The sequence below is a fragment of the Strix uralensis genome, chromosome 5, assembly GCF_047716275.1.
Source record: "Strix uralensis isolate ZFMK-TIS-50842 chromosome 5, bStrUra1, whole genome shotgun sequence".
In the NCBI taxonomy this organism is placed as follows: domain Eukaryota; kingdom Metazoa; phylum Chordata; class Aves; order Strigiformes; family Strigidae; genus Strix; species Strix uralensis.
The window spans coordinates 74,717,874-74,737,418 of record NC_133976.1 but is presented as its reverse complement, the minus strand read 5'-3'; the positions used below and the strand labels follow the sequence as shown (position 1 = coordinate 74,737,418).

At 41.9% G+C, this 19,545-nt stretch overlaps 1 protein-coding gene across 3 annotated transcripts in view; it reads left to right on the top strand.

The window, feature by feature from the left end:
* MICAL3 (microtubule associated monooxygenase, calponin and LIM domain containing 3) overlaps positions 1-19,545 on the top strand; it is a 166,162-nt gene that overhangs the window by 131,194 nt on the left and 15,423 nt on the right. For 2 of the 3 annotated variants that reach the window (XM_074871731.1, XM_074871730.1), the window contains 5 exons: positions 1,293-3,168; positions 4,024-4,118; positions 7,598-7,648; positions 11,709-11,816; positions 12,576-12,669. In XM_074871731.1, coding sequence (XP_074727832.1) covers positions 1,293-3,168; positions 4,024-4,118; positions 7,598-7,648; positions 11,709-11,816; positions 12,576-12,669 — 2,224 coding nt within the window. Of the gene's footprint in view, positions 1-1,292; positions 3,169-4,023; positions 4,119-7,597; positions 7,649-11,708; positions 11,817-12,575; positions 12,670-17,192; positions 17,244-19,545 lie in introns of all 3 variants that reach the window. The other variant, XM_074871732.1, reaches the window with a different exon arrangement.

The window sequence follows — 19,545 nt, the reverse complement described above, 5'->3', positions numbered from 1 at the left end:
CATAATGCATGAAGGGAGCCATAAGTAAGTGATTTCCTGTTTATCCTGGTTTGGCTATCTTTTCTGTAGCAAAAGCAGATTCTGTACAGTTGTAACTCAAAATTATATTTGTATTACTTAGTAGTAACCAAAGCAGTGCTTATTTATTCCAGAGTAACAACATAGTTCAGCTTAAGGAAGTGAGACGTCAATGATGTACTGACATGTTGTCAGCCCTGGTGTCAGCATGCAAGCGTAGCCTGGAGTTTCCAGCTACTGGTGTCTAAGAGCAGAAAGTACATGACCCTTAAAATGTTCAGTTCAAATTTTTCCCTCCCAAGTGTTTGTTTTTAAGGAATTACTAAAAGATTAGGCTTTATCCTAGAGGGTTTTGTCAAAAACCATTTACTTTTACGAGGGAGACATTATGGGATAAGGCTGGTTTGCTGACAGCTGTTGCTGACAACATTCACTTTCTATTAAAATTAAGGGGTTTTTTTCAGGACCATCTAATGATTATGTTAGACATAGTTATTGTTTATATCAGGACAGTGTCTAAATGCAGTACTCAAGACTTGGGTGTTCAATATGTGTCATACAAGCATACAGATAGAGACGTTCATGCTCTGATGGTCATGTGTCAGTTAAACCAAACTGCATTCAAAAGAAATCCGGTGCAAAAGATGTCATCGGAAAGAATAATACCAGTACTCAATAAGAGGAGCCCACTGCCAAAGGATTAAATTATAAAACAATGAATTGTGCTGCTGAGAATATGGCAGTCTGGATGTGGGAAATGAAAACCAAGACTTATCAGGCCATTAAGGGTCAAGGAAATTGCAGCCTAATTTACTCTTAAAAGAGAAAGCACCCCTTACTTTAAGAAAACATTACAGCAGATGCTAGCCAGCAGAAAGTACTGTATTGGTGAGAGCTGGAGAGACTTGTATCAAATTTGTCTGAGACAGGGGACCAGCACAATACACAGAGTTGGAGATTTGAAGGGAGAGCAGGAAAAGATAGAAATGGATTTCTGGAATTCAGTTTAGTGTCTTTTCTTCCAAAAATTAAATTTGCCTTGCTATCGTCTACAAAAGACAGTTTATACAATGGGGCAGAAAAATGAACCATGTCTGATGAGAAGTCCTAAGTGGTGTTCCAGGCTTGTGAGTGGGATGCCATGTGTGGGGTTTTTTTGTATTTTGATACTTGGATGGTTTCTTTATTGCTAACTTTGTTAAAGGCAAAAAAAATGGAACACTATTCTAATGTGGCTAGTGACTATTAATACTTCCCTTTTTCATTTTCTGTAGAATGTAAAAGATCCTCTGGCTGAAGTATCCCGTGCAATAAAATCTCCAGAGGCACGCTTTTTTCCTGAGCCTTTCCTTCTTGAAGAAGGACCAAAGGATGAAATTCCTAAAGACAGGAAAGTTAAGAGTCCTTTGGTTCCACCATCTCCAGTGTTATCCCAGCCGGCTGCATCACCAGAAGCCATTGCACCCACATCACTAGCAGAGTCTCAGCCAGCAGCACCAGTGTTGGCTTCATCCCCAACATCTGCTCAAAAGCCTATCTGTTCCCAGCCTTTGCCTTCTGCCGAAACATCCATTCCATCCCCAGTGGAGCCTCCAGTATGTTTCCAACCTGTCCCAGCCTTAACGTCTACTCCTTTAGCCAAACTGGTCCTTAGGGGCCAGGGTAGTGAGGTGGAAAAACTGAGGAGCCCTACTACTGCAGAAGAAGCCCTGAAACGGAGTAACCTTGTAGAAGAGTTCTGGATGAAGAGTGCTGAAATCCGGAGGAGCTTAGGGCTCACCCCAGTAGACAGAAACAGACGCTCAGAGACAAACTTTACTGTATCTGCCCTTGAGACAACTCCTCTGAAGACTTTTAATAGTGAGAAGATTTCAGGGGATGAAAGGATCCATCTTGTGAAACCCCAGCCTGCCCCAAGACGACAAGGACTGTCCAAGTTAGAAAATGAGCAGATTTCTCTGCTCACTCCAAAATCTCCATCAGAAAAAGAGCTAAAGAGTTCCAGTGAAGTAAGGAGAGATGTATCCAGCAGTTCTGGACTTGGCCTTCAGGAGAGCTCATCTAACATGAGAACTATGGCTAGCCAGAGCTTCAACACTTCCGACTCTACGATGCTTACTCCTCCATCAAGTCCACCACCACCACCTCCTCAGGGTGAAGAACCAGCCACTTTGCGTAGAAAGAGGCATCAAGCAGTCTGGCAGAATGAGGTTGAAGCCAGGTCACCTCCAACACCAGCATCAACACCTCCTGCTCCCCCACGCCATGAGGTGACCCCTGCTCCCAGAGAGTCGACCCAGGCCAAAAAAGATGATATGCGGAAGTCTTTTGCAGAGAGTGTGGATGAGATTCCATTTGCTGATGATGTAGAAGACACATATGATGACAGGACAGAGGACTCAAGCCTTCATGAGAAGTTCTTTACACCTCCTACCAGTCGGCCAAGGCCAGAGAAAGCACTTCTTTTGCCCTTGGTCAAAGAAAATGGTGGTCCACCCTCAATGGAAGGAGGGGTTAACCAAAAGAAGAGAGTGTTGCCTGAAATTTCTGCAGAGGCCAAGGAGCTTGCTGAAGAAAGAATGAGAGCCAGAGAGAAGTCTGTCAAGAGCCAAGCACTGCGTGATGCCATGGCTAAACAGTTGTGTAAGATGAAAGATATGGAGATGGCTGCAGCTGCTGCTGCTGGGGCCACAAGGGCACGAAAGGCATCTTCTATGCCCTTGAAGACCAAAGAGTTGTTTTATGACTCTCCAAAGCATCTGGCCTTGAAAATAGCAGAGGGATCCTCACGAAAGCATGATGCTGCTAGTGAGAAGTTCTGCACTCCTGCTGCTGATGTGGCTGGACCTGAAGGGTCTGTCACCTCTTCAGAAGGCTCCAGTGGGAAAAGTAAGAAAAGAACTTCTCTTTTCTCCCCTCGTAAGAACAAAAAGGAGAAGAAATCCAAAAATGACAGCAGACTTTCCGACAAATCTAGTGGCGGAACAGAGGAAGCAACAAAGCCTAGGTCTTTATGGAAGTCTGTTTTCTCTGGGTATAAGAAAGACAAGAAGAAAAAGACTGATGACAAATCCTGCCCAAGTACTCCCTCAAGTAGTGCCACTGCAGATTCTGGCAAGCACAAAGCTTCTCCGTTGATTACAGCTGCAGGTATAATAGATATGTATACTTTTTCTATAGCTAGGTATCCTTGAAAGTAAGTTTGGCTAACATCAGCTACTGTGTTGAATGACACTGCTCCCCAGTGCAGATCAAGGGTAAGTGCTAGCAACTCGAATTGTATGTTTGTGTATTGACAGAATTAGTTGATATGCCACTGAAAACAAGGGATCCTTAAATAAAGGCTTCACTCTCACTATGTACAAGGCACATCTGTTTTCTGCCTTAAACTGATTTGAGAAGTAAGCGCTGTTTGCTAGAGCTAGTTGTTTGTGACATTTCATCTCTATTTTAAATCTGATCCTCATCTTTTCCTTGAGTGGTCTGTTCTGTTGCTTTCAAGCTGACTCCATGGATGCTGAAGACTGCAGAGATGCAGTCACTCCTGTGTTCTCAGTGACCTGGCAATTGTCTGCTGATCTGTGAAGTGGGGATTCTGCGGCCTCATGTAAATCTCTCACATGCTGTCAAGTGCAGGTGGAGATGTTTAATGGCAGCTTGTGATACAATAAATAAGTTAGCCATAAATGTGATTGAAAGTGAACTTGTTACATTTCTCTGGCCTTGTACAAATAGCATTGATACAGTACAAGGGTAGAATCATGACCATTATTTTTAACAGTGTTTGCAGAAAGTGGTGCTTCTTAGAATGAAGCTTTTAGATGATATTGAACATTTTGCAGATCAGTGCTTCTCTGATCACTAATCCCAGGCAAAGCAATGGAGACTGGCATAAAGGACTAAGTATTTTTGAAGCTCAATCAACTTACAACTGAGTTCTGAAATATTTACAGAAAAAATACTTACCACTTCTCTAACTTGCCCTTTTTATTCCCGGCTTCTCAGATTTGCAGCTCCGTCAACACCTGAGTTTCTCAGAGGACTCTGACCTCTCCAGTGATGATATTCTGGAACGCTCCTCCCAGAAATCCAAGCGAGAGGTAAGCAGATGGCAGATGCATTTTAGATGGGTCTAGCATTCTGCAGGTCACAGGCTCAGAGAATCACATCAGAAACTTGAATGATTAATTTTGTTGGCTTTACTGTTTCTTCTGTGGACCAGGCTTTCTTGGAAGCTGGCTGACTGTTCTGCCTAAAATAAGTTGGTTTCACTTGGTTTCACAAATGCAAGCTACTCCCTACTGTGATTATACAGAGGATCTGTTGTCTCACTGTGACATTACTTTACAACAAATATCACAGTCAGAATACTGAATTTTGTCCCTGTTGTGAGAATGCCAATGATCTACAGAAAACAGACATTTAATGTCAGAAGAGTAAATTTTACTGTCACTAATGTTATTGCAAAAAGATAACAATGAGATAGTCCTTACTTTTTGTAAGGGTCCAATTTTAGGATATTGTTTTACCAGCCTATTTGATAGATTGAAGTGGTAGAATTCCAAGCAAACTACAGACAGGAATGTACTTTTGCATACATCAGGAACATAGTCAAGACAGATCATCAGCTAAGAGGTAAGCTACAGGCTGCAGTTTGCAGCTCATGCAGGTTTACTTATTTTTCCTGGAAGTAGAGAATGTGTACAGTCTGAATTAGTACCTTCTTGTTTTGGAGAAAAGATGAGCCATCAGCTGTTTCTCCTGTTTTCTTTGAGGACTTAGAATCATAGAATCATTTAGGTTGGAAAAGACCTTTAAGATCATTGAGTCTGTTGCTGAGTATTTCCATATGTCTGTGTGTGTAGGTAACAACTGTGAAGCTGAAGCACATAGTAGTGAGCCTCTATGAAACGCCAGTATATAGGGGTTGGTCTTAGCCTGGTGTTTTTGTTGCAGTGTGGTCTGGTATAAACTCTGCTTCTTCTGAGAGAGCTGTTTCTTGCTCCTGACCAACCTTCCCTAGCTAGTGCTATAATGTCATACTGTAAGACATATCAGCAGCTTTCTAGCCAAAATAGTTTCACTTCAAGGGGTGCTTTAAGGAAGTTACTGAGAAGGAAAGAGGAGACACAAGTGGGTCTCCATAAAAGCCCGGAGAGAAAAATACATTTAGTTTATTTGCTAAAATATTTATATGTGGAAAATACATGGTGAGAGCCAAGAGTCATATATTTGCTCTTAGTTGCTTTTAAACTGTTGAAATTTTAGGATGGCAGTGTTAATGCAAGAATAAGTGAAAAATGTAAGGAACTGATCAATCATAGTAGTGGGGAAGAGCCCTTCTTTAATTCCTGAGAGGAGCTAAGCTCTGCTAGACAGAGTTCGCAAGGTTTGGAGGAATAAGTAGATATTTCAGTGACTCCACAGAACACTAAGGCCCTTCCAGTACTGAAGAATGAAAAATGTGTTCCCTCTGTCCCTTCCTGGTGGTGCCTTGTTCACATGTTAAAAAGACTTGGGAAGAATAGAACATCTGAGAGGGTACTGTCACAGTCACAGTGACCTGTGCCTCCTGTCTCAAACCTGTCATCCAGCGTGAACAAATTGATGTCACATAGTTGATACTTGGCTCAGATGGCAAATGTATGAAATACTGCAAATTGAAGTGTCATAGGAAATGCTTTCTATGTATATATAGTGGAGTGAATTAGAATAACTAATGTATTTAAGGCTGTGGAAGGAGTTGATAAAGAAAGTAGGAATCTTCTGTATTTACTTAACTCTCTTTTAATCTCTCTCCCTAGTTGATCTAGATCTCTTCTAAGAGGAAGATTATTTTGTTTTTATTTTATTCCCTTTTTTTCTCTCCCACCCCTCCATTCCCCCTTGCATGCCCTCAAGGTGTTTCATGAGAAATTCTGTATTTTCCAAGAGATGCAGAAGAATGAGGTACCTGTGGCTAGCAGAGGACAGATATGCAATACAGGGGGTTCAGATAAGAGTTACAGAGTTACTGTTCTGCCTTGTAAGCTCCTTCAGGAGGAAGCAGGGCTTCAGTAAGGTCCATGCTTGTTTTCAGACTTTGGTAGGCCTTGATGGTCTTTTTTTTTTTCTGTGCTGAGCTACTTTGATTTAAAATGGCTTTTGCAGGAAAAAAAGATCTCATCCACTAAGCATTGAAGGGGACAGGTGACAGTGGCAGATGCCTGGAATCCTAATACTGGAAATATCTCACCAGGGTATGGTGGTGGTATCTCATTTTCTCCCATTTGCTGTTGCTGAAGTTACATTAAGAATTTCTTTGCTCAGCATCTGCCTATTTTCTAAAGAATAGTTTTGAGAATGAATTTATTTAGAGGAAACAAATCTGAGAACTCCACTTACCTAGTTTTATTGCATCCTGTCCAAGGATGTAGAACATACATTCCAACACTGGAATGCCTTGCTGTCAAAAGAAATGTAGCTGATCTTCAAGAATGACAAAACTGGGTTTGTACTGATTTGGGGTGGGGGCTATAATTTTTAAGTTACAAACTGGCTGCTGCTTATAGGTAAGAGCTGACTTCCTGTGTGCCACATGACTTTTATGTGAACCCCTTCTTTAAACTGAAATTCTGCTTGTGCTGCTTTGTTCATACTTGTAGTGAGCTTGCTTCCCAGACAGCTTGCTCTGTTTAGCCTGTTCTTTGTGATCAGCAGTGAATTAATTCAGTGTTGTTTAATGTAGTGTCTTTCAAGAGAAGCATCTTATAAAGAATTTCTAATGTAAATGCCTCATGGGTCTTGTGCTTATAGGTGTGTGTCATTGTGTGTGTGTTTGTCATTGTTCCTGTACAATTGTGGTATTGTGATCAGATGAGTGTTTTACTACCACAGGTAGCTTGCTTTTTACTGAAGTTTGCATACATGCTAAAGTTGTTCTATGGCTTTTCATTTGTGACTGTTTCTAGTCATTTGAATGTGAAAACGCAAAATGCTGGCTGTTCGCCCAGAATGGCACAATGCCCCCTGTACTTCATGACATAGGGGAATTTATCTCTCTTATAAACCCTAAATAGTTTACTTGCCTTATTTTTGAGGAGAGGGTAATGTAGAACGTCCTTGGATAGAGAAAATAGCTCTTCTCGTCCTCCCCTCGTCTTCTCGTCCTCCCCTCGTCTTCTCGTCCTCCCCTCGTCTTCTCGTCCTCCCCTCGTCTTCTCGTCCTCCCCTCGTCTTCTCGTCCTCCCCTCGTCTTCTCGTCCTCCCCTCGTCTTCTCGTCCTCCCCTCGTCTTCTCGTCCTCCCCTCGTCTTCTCGTCCTCCCCTCGTCTTCTCGTCCTCCCCTCCCCTCTCCTCATCTTCAAAGAGGCTGACAAAGCTAATTGCCTTCAGGAGAGTGCTAGAAACTTGATTTTGTGCACAGAAGTTCCATTGTGCTTCATCAATCTGGGTCATGTTCAGCATTTGCACAATTTTATGTTTCATTTAAAACCAGCTTTGTTTTATTACTGTGCATCTGTTTTCAATGTTGAACTGTTTTTACTTCATTTTGTACGTTTTTATTTTTATTTTTTTCCTTTACCATTCCCCCTTTAAAGTCGATTTATGTACCACACGCCTTGGCATTCAAGAGATCATATTCGTCAAAGGTAGTGTCTCCATTCCCACTAGTTGGCCATTGTTGCATTGCATGCCCTGATATTAACCCATTGAATCCATAGCTACCCATCACATGTGCACTAACATCACAAACATTGACTGTGCATGCATGAGATGTTAGCAGACATGGGCAGCAAATTCTTTGTGGAGGTTGTCTACCAGAAATGCATTAAGCTCCATACTGTCTAGTTAGAATGCATGTAATCATCAGTGCAGAGCAGTGCACCACTGTGCACAGTGATGTGGATGGTCTTTGAGCTTCAGAACAAATTGGGTTTAAAGGCAATTAATTACAGAATCATAGAATGATTTGTGTTGGAAGGGACCTTAAAGATCATGTAGTTCCAACCCCACTGCCATGGACAGGGACACCTTCCACTAGACAGGTTGCTCAAAGCCCCGTCCAACCTGGCCTTGAACCCTTCCAGGGAGGGGGCATCCACAACTTCTCTGGGAAACCTGTCAGTGCCTCACCACCCTCACAGGGAAGAATTTCTTCCTTAGATCTAATCTAAATCTACCCTCTTTCAGTTTAAAACCGTTACCCCTCATCCTATCCCTCCCCATCTTTCTTGTAGGCCCCTTTAGGTACTGGAAGGCCACTCTAAGGTCTCCCCAGAGCCTTCTCTTCTCCAGGCTGAACAACCCCAACTCTCTCAGCCTGTCCTCATAAGGGAGGTGCTCCAGCACCCTGCTTGAGCAGGTCCGTGTCCTTGTTACGTTGGGGCCCCAAAGCTGGACACAGCACTGCAGGTGGGGTCTCACAAGAGCAGAGTAGAGAGGGAGAATCCCCTCCCTCGACCTGCTGGTCACACTTCTCTTGATGCAGCCCAGGGTACAGTTGACTTTCTGGGCTGCTGTGGTGCTTTAGTCCCTGCTGGGATCCGAGACCACGCCGCCGCTGCCCCTCCCCCGCAAAGGGAGTGAAATACAAACCCCAGGGCTGAGATAAGGAGAGGTTTAATACAACAGTGCAACAGCAACAAACCGAACAACAACAAGAACAGTAACAATAGCAATAACAGTAATAACAATAAACAGAACAAAAACATGTACTGGTACAGCAGTGAGGAGAGCGACCACACAACATGCGCGTTTACCAATTCTCCCACGCCTGGACACCCTGGACGTGAAGTCAGCATGGTATTGAATAACCCGGCTAGAGCTTCCTCCCACTGCTGGGGAAACTTAACCCTATCCTAGCTAAACCAGGACAGCTGCGAGCACCCATTGCTAGCTCGTATTCAGTTTTCCATCCACTAATACCCCAAGTCCTCCTCCCCAGGGCTGCTCTCAATCCACTCATCGTCCAGCCTGTATTTATGCTTGGGATTGCCTTGACTCATGTGCAGGACCTTGCCCTTGGCCTTGTTGAATTTCATGAGGTTTGCACGGGCCCACCTTTCAAGCCTGTCAAGGTCCCTCTGGATGGCATCCCTTCCCTCCAGTGTGTCGACCCCACCATACAGCTTGGTGTTGTCAGTGAACTTGCTGAAGGTGCACTCAATCCCACTGTCCGTGTCAGCAACAAAAATGTTAAACAGCGCCGGTCCCAACACCGACCCCTGAGGAACACCACTCGTCGCTGCTCTCCACTTGGACATGGAGCCGTTGACCGCAACTCTTTGAGTGCAGCCTTTGAGGCAATTCCTTACCACTGAATGGTCCATCCACCAAAACCATGTCTCTCCAATTTAGAGACAAGGATGTTGTGGAAGACAGTGTCAAATGCTTTGCACAGGTCAAGGTAGATGATGTCAGTTGCTCTTCCCTTATCCACCAACACTGTAACCCTGTTGTAGAAGGCCACCAAATTTGTCAGGCACAATTTGCTGTTAGTGAAGCCATGCTGGCTGTCACCAATCACCTCCTTATTTTCCATGTGCCCTAGCAGAGTTTCCAGGAGGATCTGCTCCATGATCTTGCCAGGCACAGAGGTGAGACTGACTGTCCTGTAGTTCCTTGGGTCTTCCTTCTTTCCCTTTATAAAAATGGGGTTATGTTTCCCCTTTTCCAGTCAGTGGGAACTTCACCGCACTGCCATGACTTCTCAAATACATTGGATATTGGCTTAGCCACTTCATTGGCCAGTTCCCTCTGGACCCGTGGATGCATCTCATCAGGCCCCATGGACTTGTGCACCTTCAGGTTCCTTAGATGGCCTTGAACCTGATCTTCTCCTACAGCGGGCGGTTCTTCATTCTCCCGGTACCTTCCTCTGCCTTCTGTGACTTGGATGGTGTGGCTGGAGCCCTTGCTGGTGAAGACAAAGTCATTGAGTACTTCAGCCTTCTCCATATCCTGTGTAGCCAGGTGTCCCATTTCCTTCCAAAGAGGGCCCACATTTTCCCTAATCTTCCTTTTATCACTGATGTACCTATAGCAGCTTTCCTTGTTGCCCTTGATGTCCCTGGCCAGATTTAATTCTGTCAGGGCTTTGGCCCTCCTAACCTGATCCCTGGCTGCATGGCCAATTTCTCTGTATTCCTCCCAGGCTCCCTGAACTTACTTCCACCCTCTGTAGGCTTCCTTTTTGTGTTTGAAAACACGTATTCTTTTTTGAAATAGAATATGAGTTCAAGTGAATCATCACACTTTAATCAGTGTAATCAGTGTCCTTCAAAATTGTTGAGTTCAATGAAATCTTAGTGAAACTCTGTATCAAGCTAAAATCAAGACAGGTTCCATGTCTATTTCAGGAATGGTGCTTTCTGAAATTCTTATTGTCATATCTTCACAGTCACAACAGTGTTACATGGGGTAGGAAAGTCACACCCTCTATCACTTTGCCTTCTGATTCGGGTTTCATTGTGGATTTTGTGTTTTTAAAAAAGAAAGAAAGAGTGAAGTGTTAACTTCTTGGAGCTTTAACAATGGTGCTTGATAACCACCTATCTGAGGGTTTTTTAATAGAGCTGATCCTACCTTAAACTCTATTCACTGAGAACAATAAACCAGAGGCAGACTGATCAGTGTGACAGTACAATAACTAGATAAAGCAAATTTCAGGGTGGTCTGTCTTAACATTTTGTCTTTAAAAGGGACTGTCCATGGAGCTGTCCCTTAAAACTTGCATACATTTTGAGGGAATAGTCCTTTCTTCACTGTAGTTCACTTAATGCAGCTGTGAAGTTTCTCTGACACTCTTAAAAGTCTATGAGAGGAAGCCCTCCTAGACTACAAGATAACCAACTAGTATGCCTGATAAGATACTAAACCCCATTTCAGTAATGTTAAAAATACTTACTTAGTTTTAAACTAGTTTCACTGAGAGAAAAGGAGGAAAAACCTCTCTGTTTCTGTAAACGTAGCCTTTCTCCTTTTGGATGGCTTCTGGTGTTGTAATATTCTAATTTTAGTTTAGGGGTTGTTTGCTCTGTTTCACACCAGCCAGTTTTGTGGGGTTGCTCTTGAGATGGGATTTCCCATCTCACACCAGAATGTCATTCTGTTTTCAAATGTCTTTTTGCCTTCTTGATGCATAGAAAAGTTGCATAAATTTACACAGGTCATCATTACCAGTTATATCAGTATAATTCCCAACTATGGATGTTCTTGCTTCAGAATAAAATAGGGAGAGGAAAACACCAATACAATGACACTAGTCTATAATAATTTCTTAGCTTATAGCGCTGTAAGTGTTCATGTAGACATGCCTTTACCTTCTTTTAAAATGAAGTCAAGGTGACCCCTCTATATGGTACTTATTGATTTAACTAAAACCATTTGGCTAAATCTATTGAGAAATAGAGCAAAAATTGATTTGATCTTTGGGGAGGGGTTTCATCTAGCGGTAGAAGACAGGGGTGGGACATTAGATAAAATCACAGCTTTGCAGTTGGCTTATTTGCTTCTTCACTTCTGGTTTGACCCTGAAATTGTTGCTCACTGCACTGTGAACACCTTTGCCTACAGAAGCTTGACTTTTGACACAGCCATGGCAAAGACAGAACACCTCCCTTCTGAGATTTTGGAAGAGAAAATGGTCATCCCTCCCCCCATACCTCTGAGCATGCAAATAAAGTCTGCTCCTGTTTTTCCTTCCTTCAGAGAGCCTACACAGAAGAGGAACTGAATGCCAAGCTGACCCGTCGAGTGCAGAAAGCTGCCCGTAGACAAGCCAAGCAAGAGGAGCTAAAGAGGTTACACAGAGCTCAGGTAGTGTCTCACAATCTTTTTGTCATGGCAGACGGTTACCTCTATGTGAAAGCACCATGATCCTGACATTCCTCTGAGTGTGTCAGAAGAGGATCCAGAGATGGAACTTTATTTCTACTTGATTGTCCTTGCTCCTCCTCCCTCTTTCAAATTTGATATCATGTCACAGATGTAGGAAGAATGGCTGAAACTTATCATGATAGTTTTGCAGTGAGAAAAATAATGGCCGTAACACCTTTCTAGCTGGAGGTGAGTGAAGCATCATGCACTGAATGGAACAGTGATAGTCAGATAATACCTGATGAAGCTGCACCTATCATTGCTTTGCTAGATCATGCTGCTGGGTGAAGTGTTACCAAATTAACCTTTAATTACTAGAGAATGTGTTGGAAAACTTCTGGCATCAGCTATAGATGATGGGATTTATTTAAAACTCGGGGTAGGGACTCAGCTGGCTGAATAGCATCACCTTTCACTTCAGAGTTTAGTAACGTGATGGGAGTTGTAGCAAGTAAGTATCAACGTGTTTGCAAAATTAAGGGATAGGATGCGAGGGGGTTTGAAGGATGTTGTTGCTGGAGGGACTGTGATGATAGCTTATGAAGCAGTTAGCTTTTGAAGCACTGTATTGTTGTTGAATACTAATACTTATTTTTGAAAAGGTCAGTTTGACTGAAGTCTCTTAGTGCTGGATGAGTGCTGCAGACAGAGCAGAAGAATTGCTTTTGGTGAGGTTCTGTCCCATTCTCCTCTGAACAGATCATCCAGCGGCAGCTTGAACAAGTGGAAGAGAAGCAGAGGCAACTCGAGGAGAGAGGGGTTGCTGTGGAGAAGGCCCTCCGGGGAGAAGCAGGTATCCATCAGAACTTGGTTTGCTTTTTAATGTTTTCTTATCAAGTGCTCGTGCAGTAGCCCATAGCTGCTTGGATTTTAGAGGCAATTGGACCATCATAGCCTAGAGATAGTCCAATGTGAATCCATTCTCCCTTTTCTACTATCTTTTTGAGGCCTTGTTTTTCCTGTGTTGCTTCTAATTCTGGGACTTCCCTATGGGCAGAGACTTAATTCACTTGTCTTTGCCTGAGGCTTAGGAGGTAATTTGCCAACTATTAATAATGGCTGTCTGACTGTTTCTGCATATTACTGGATATTACAGCTAGAAAATTGCAGGGGTTTCCTAGCTGCAATTCACATAAAGCTATCACAGTAACAGAACCCTGTTTCTATGTTAAGGAAGTAATTGTGAAATTGTGTGTGCTTTCTCTATTGTGTTGGATTATCAAGGTAGTGTCCTTACAAGGGACCATCACAGAACATCTTCCTCACTGCACAGCCCAGCACACTGGCTACATCCAACAAAGTTGTGCAGAACAGAAATGCACAGGTGTACTGAAAGGTATCCATGTCAAGCTGTTAAAGGAATGTTATGTGTACTTGAAATTAAATTAAATGAGAATTATCTAATCTGGCAAGCATGTGAGTGGAGGAGTACTTGGTTCAGATAATGCTGATAGTAGTGTAATGATTTAGAAAAAAGAATCCTCAATTGCAGGGAGTCGGATATCCAACAGGCAAATGCAGTGTGCATACACCTGACAGGCCCAGGATTATGTACCTGATTACAAGGGTCACAGATCAGAAATGGTAATAGTGGAACAGGTGTTTGGAAAATGTTTTGGCTTGTTACTTGGATTGAAGAGCCACCACTATGCCTGTGAAGATGGAACTTGATTAAGTAGTGAAGGTTCACCAGAGGAAAAGTCTGTTGTGACTTCCTGCCAATTACTACTTGGCCAGGATTAGGTATGTTTGATGCTCCCTAAGGGTGTGCCAAAGCAGCAAGACTGAGTGGTTACCAAAGGAATTAGGTGCGACAAGCGTGGAGAACAATCTTGAGGACTTCAATAGTTTTGTGATCTGACTGGCTTTTTCATTTGCGGGCTCAAAAATCTAGCCTTGTGCAAAAACTCCCTCTTTGCGGTGGTGCCTCCTTCCTTATGCTCTGTATTTCTTTGTAGCCCCACTCTGTTCTCTGGCCTGCCAGTTACTGCACTTACTAAAACCACCTCTCTTATCTCTAATTGTTCTTTTCCTTTTTCTTCTTTTCATCTGGCAGTCCATCTTGATTACTCAGCTGCTAAATGAATTTCATGTAAGACATGTCAGCACAAGTGGGAGATCTTAGCAGCTGAGAGAACATTATTCATGATAGAAGAATGGTTCTTCATGGTTGAGGAATGATAGAAGAATGCCTAAAATACGTTCAGAGAGGGCACAATACGACCAAGAATAAGAATTGCTATTTTATATGGAAGACAGCAGAATGAAACCCTTGTATAACTAACTTCTCACTTCCAGTTCTCCCAAAATGGAAGCAGTCTTAGATGAGCTTGTGTATTTGTGAATTTCCTAGCAGAATTACGAAATTGTAGGTTGCTCTTTGCAAAATGAATCTCTCTTCTTCAGGAAGTCTCCAGGGTATGCTTTGCTCTTGCAACATGTTTCTATCAACAGATCATACATTATGGTTACAGAAGCTTAACTCTATCATAAAGAATTTACCATCCTCAACTCTTCCAGTTATTTCAGGGGATTAACAAGAAGCACATTCGGGGGGGGGGGGGGTGTGGTGCAAAAAAGCATGTTCTAACCTGTGTTGACTGAAACACAAGATTATAAATTAATTCAATGCTTCCCATCTCTAGCCACTCGTGCATGGACATTTTACATATGGTTGCAATAAAATAATTGAATTTCTTCCTGTTAAAGTCTGCAACATCATATTCTATAAGTACAATTAATTTCTGCCTTCAGTAGCCATTAATTATTCAGGACAGTATAATTTTCTTGTCATCTGCATTGCCTGAGGCACTGACCTAACAGTTACCACTGCACTCAGCAAGTACCATTGGGTAAAGCTCTGGAGTCATGCTCTTGTCTCTGATTGGTCCCTCCCCTAATGAAACCATGTGAACAAAAGTTTAAAAAGGGAAGGGCAGCATATAAAGTGCTGTTGTCATCTGGAAAAAAAAAAAATCTTTCCTTTTAATAAGCTTTTACAATGGGAAGAAATGGGGGAGGGTGGGAGGTATGCCTCCTGTGCAAATACTCTGTCCACATAAGTAGAGAAGGATTGCAGTGCAGGATCGAAGTAATGGCTGTCCCCTAGGCAGCAACCAGTATTAAGCGTTCTAGGAAAACATACTAGGCTCTGTAATGAGTGGGTTATTCAGCTTCCTTCTCTGTAGGGAAAGAACAAATCACTCACTGACTTAGACATTTAAATATGAAGTTTTAGGTAGTATTAGTATTAGTAGTAGTTTCCCACTACTAGATACTTGAAAATCCTGATGGAAGAAACAGAATTCTGTATTTTGTAATGATTTTTTGTATTGTAGAAAAAGATAGACAAGACCATCTGAACTACTTCTCTATGTCATTTATCATCTTTTAGTATGTTGCCTGTTAGTCATCTTTCCTGTCTGTGAAGAATTTCAAATGTTGCTTTTGTAGAGGTCTTCCATTAACTTTAATTTCTCAGATCTCCCAACCTCTGGACCCCTTTCCGTTTTTAGAAAAAAAGTACTTCTCAGTTGGACTGGTAAGAACAAAAATCAGTACTATGGGTAAGAATTTGTTTACTTAGAATAATTTTGCTTCTATTTTCCGTCCATTTTTCATTGTCCTTAATATGTTCTTGCCAAGTGACTTACACTGAGACTGTCAATAAATTCTTCACAGCGATGCCCTGCTATCTTCTTGAGGGATTAAAGTTAATTTGGATCCTAGCAATAGGTACAGATAGCTCAATACTCTTTCCAGGAATTTCGCTCATTATCTGATAGTTGTCAAGTTGGAATATTTATATGATGATACTATTCAACTAATCATACTCAGAAACATTTAGGAGGTCATTCTCAACTTTAAATTTGACAAAATAATTGCACCTTTTTGGCTACCTCATCTTTTCCTTTTTTAAATTGCTCAGACTCAGACTAGGTGCAGTTAGTCTTTTATTCTTTTAAAAGCTGAATGCTCAATCTAATATTTAGTTTCTGATTCAGAAAATGATCTCACCCTATGATTACTTAATTGCCTTAATATGTTCTCTGTGATTATCTTTGAAAATCTTACCCTTTGATAGTCCCATTCATAGCAAGAATGAATGATTTGGAACGTAAGCTCTATTTCAAGTGACAATGTAAGCTCTGTTTCAGGTGGCAAGTTTGTCATATACAGGTGATCTAAGCTTTTGTTACCTCTTTTTTTCCTTCACCTCTCCTCTCCTCTTTTTTTGCATCATGGTATGAAGAATTTTCCCATTTTTCTGCGTTGTCTCAAGAGACACCTTGAATGGGATTGCTATTAATGTAACAGTATTTCATATTGTAGTGCACTCGCCTGTTTGGACATGCTTCTGAGTTTGATTTCCTGTGTGGAAATTTTACTTTTTCAATTATTAACTTAAAAATATGTCAAATAAGAAATTTCTGGGACCTTTTTTTTTTTTCTCTTATCCTCCTTTAGCATAAACTTTGACAGTGATTTTTAAGAGCTGGAAAAATGTCTCCTACTGTCATATCAATACTGCAAAATTTAAGAGCCACCTCTTTACATCAAGTGAATCCCATGCAGTGAGAAATAGTGCTCTCAGTACTCCCATCTGTCTCTTCCCCAAAGAAACGTTACATGGTGCTAGATTCATGGTGTACCTGTCTCTAGAAGCTTTGGACATGCACATCTCTGTTCCGCACACTTCTGTGCAGGTTCTTTTCTGGCACAGATACTGCATTAGCAGAAACACACACACCCATCTTTCTACACTTAGGCGTTTGCCATTGGTGTCAGCGCTCAGCACACCCGTATGCCATGCTCACACATCCTCCACTCACTCGTCTCCCAAGAAGTCAACCCTTGCACCTTTCCTGCAGCTGACCTAAGAAGTGACACTGTTTCCTCTGACATGTTGCTCAGCATGAAAGCGACAAGATTAGTTCTGCTTTTCTCAGCGAGAACAAGACAGACATCAGTGTCAGGTACTGGTGCAGACTGAAATAGGTGAAGTGTCTCTGTGTAGACTTCTTGATTTTTCCCCTTGGAAGTCCTTGCCTGCCTGCTGGGAATTTTCTCTTCATCTTCCCAACATATATGTTTGTGGTATATTTGTGTGTGTGTGTGTGTACATATATGTATATATACAGAGAGAGAGAGAGACATGATTTTTATATATATATATGTGCCCATATGTATAGCTGCATGTTTCTTGTTTGCCTTTTTTTGTTTCTGTCTGTGTCTTTTTCTCATATATTGCTTTGATTGTGTGGGGATAGGGTGGGTATCTGATTCAATAACTCTGTCTTCACCAATTCCTTGTAGACTATTGGGGAGAGTCTTATTACAGTGACCTCATCGACTTGCATCTGGGTGGTATGTATGGCTGAACCTCCTGCTGACACTAACCCTGCTGACACTCCTCCCCACCCCTCCCTTCACCTACTTTTCCCATCCTTGGCTCACAAACAAGGAGAAACAGCCCTTGCACATGACTGGCTATAGCAGAACCCCTTTTCCAGCTCAGGAAGAGGAGATCCTGGCATGCTCCACAAACTATGTGTAAGGCTCCCTCTTCTGTTCTCTGCAGTGCTGATTATTTCAAAATTTACTTACTGTTTTCACTCCAGTCACCTTCCCTGCTAGCAGTGGAGGGCTGTTCTGCTTTTTTTGCATCTCCTTTGCAAAGTCCAACTCTACCATCAAAATCCTCTGTAGGAAAATATTTTAACATGAAGGAGACAGCAGAACTGACCTGCTCCCAGGAGCTAAGGGCACTGTAAAGGGTTAGTCATGCCATTGCCTCCCTCTTCCCCTCCTGAAGCTCATTTCCTTCTTCCAAAAAAGCAAGAGTGTGTTGATGATCTAACAAAACCAAAATGTTCCCTCAAGGGACTTTGGAAACACTTGTAGATGACAGATACTTCTTTCTTCTTGTTCTTCTAATTTTTGCTGGAATCTGCTGTTAGAGTTTCTAGTCAGCCCAGTTTGCATCAGTACACAGCTAATACGCTTCTTGCTATGTTGTGGGGGTTTTTTTAATATCCCATTTAGTGCTAAACACACGTTACAGTGTTTAGCTCTTTTTTTTCACTTTGCACCATAGTTCTGCATTTCTTTAGTTAATGTTACATCCTGAGTCCCTTAGTACATTTGCAACTTTTAGGTTGCAAGTTGCATTTGTTTAGCATTTGCCCATCTTGAAAACTGAAATTCCCTTTGCTAGTTTAATCACCCTTAAGTCTGTGCTTACAAAATGAACACATCTGTCAGCAGATCCAATAAAAAGTGAACTCTGCTTGGTTGCCTTGTCATCTGAGGGTCTCATTTCATTTGTCTTTCAGAGTATAAAGTTGCTTGATCTAAGCTGTGTTATTGTTGAGGGAGTGCATAACAGTCCAGCTCTGCAGAGTGAAAGATCCACATGCTCTAGGCCTGATCAAAGACACATCACTAGAAGTCTTATCCTGATTTCATTGTGTTCTGCATTTGATCCTTCAAACATAATTTTGCCCAGGCTTTTTAACTGTCATTTTTTTCTCCTCCTCCCAAGGGAAGGCTGTCCCACACGGTATCTATCTGTAGCTGTTGGGAATGACCCCAAGTTGTCCTGGTACAATAGGCTTTCATTGAAGAACATCCACCTGAGTTAAGAATATCCACCTAAGTTCACGTTTCAAAATGGAAGACTTTTCTCCTTAGTAGACCTAATTTGTTGCCCAGTTCCCCTGTGCTAATTTTGATGTGATAGTCATCTGCTACCCCTGTGCTTCATTCACTGTTCAGTCCCTCTGGCATTCTTCCCTAGGGTATCTTCTGCAGAGAGACTTTGAAACCCTCTTCTTAGTTATGTCCATCAGGGCTGGCCCATACTTGTATGTGCATAGAGTAGGAGCTGTAAAAGGGTTGATGCTGAATTACATTTAACAGACCCTTATCCCTATTTAATGCTATTTTCACTATACTTCTCCCTCCTCCTGCTTCTCCTCCTAATGCCTCTATAGAGGCAGTGATCCCATCAAAATCACTAATAGTGGCTTTAAGAAAAGCAAAATAATCTTTACTTAAAGGGACACTGTCACTTAAAAAATTATTGTGTTGCAGAAAATGTTTATTGAAAATTGAATTTACTGTTTATCTTTTTTGTGTGTTTGCTTTTACCATTTTCTGAACTCAGACAGTCACCCCAGAGTGGTCATTTTTGATCTTATACAACAGGCTGGTTTTGTTTATAGGGTGACTCAGTCACTTGCACTTCCAACAGTCAGAGACAATGTTCATGTTTATTAAAAATGGTTGATATGTTTTAAAATATCAAGTTTCTGGTCATCTCAAAAATACCTTTTTCTAAACAAACTTTAAAAAACTGCATTGGGCAGTATCCCTTTAAATGCAATGAGCTAGTATAGCCTGTCTGGAGTATGTGGCTTACAGTATTGTTTTGTTGCCTCTGTAGTTTGCTTTGTATTTGCTTTTGGGGCTGCCAGAACACTTTTGCCGGAAGGAATACATTGCTCTGATGATACTTGTCACTATTCAATGGCAGATTTAGAGCTCAGCTTCAAAATTAACATGTCTGTCCAGGATGCTGCATCGGGGTGGAGTGCCATTAAAATCTCTGGAGCACTGTGTGGCTGCATGGTCCTGCTGGGTGCTATAAGCAGCTAAGACGTCTGCA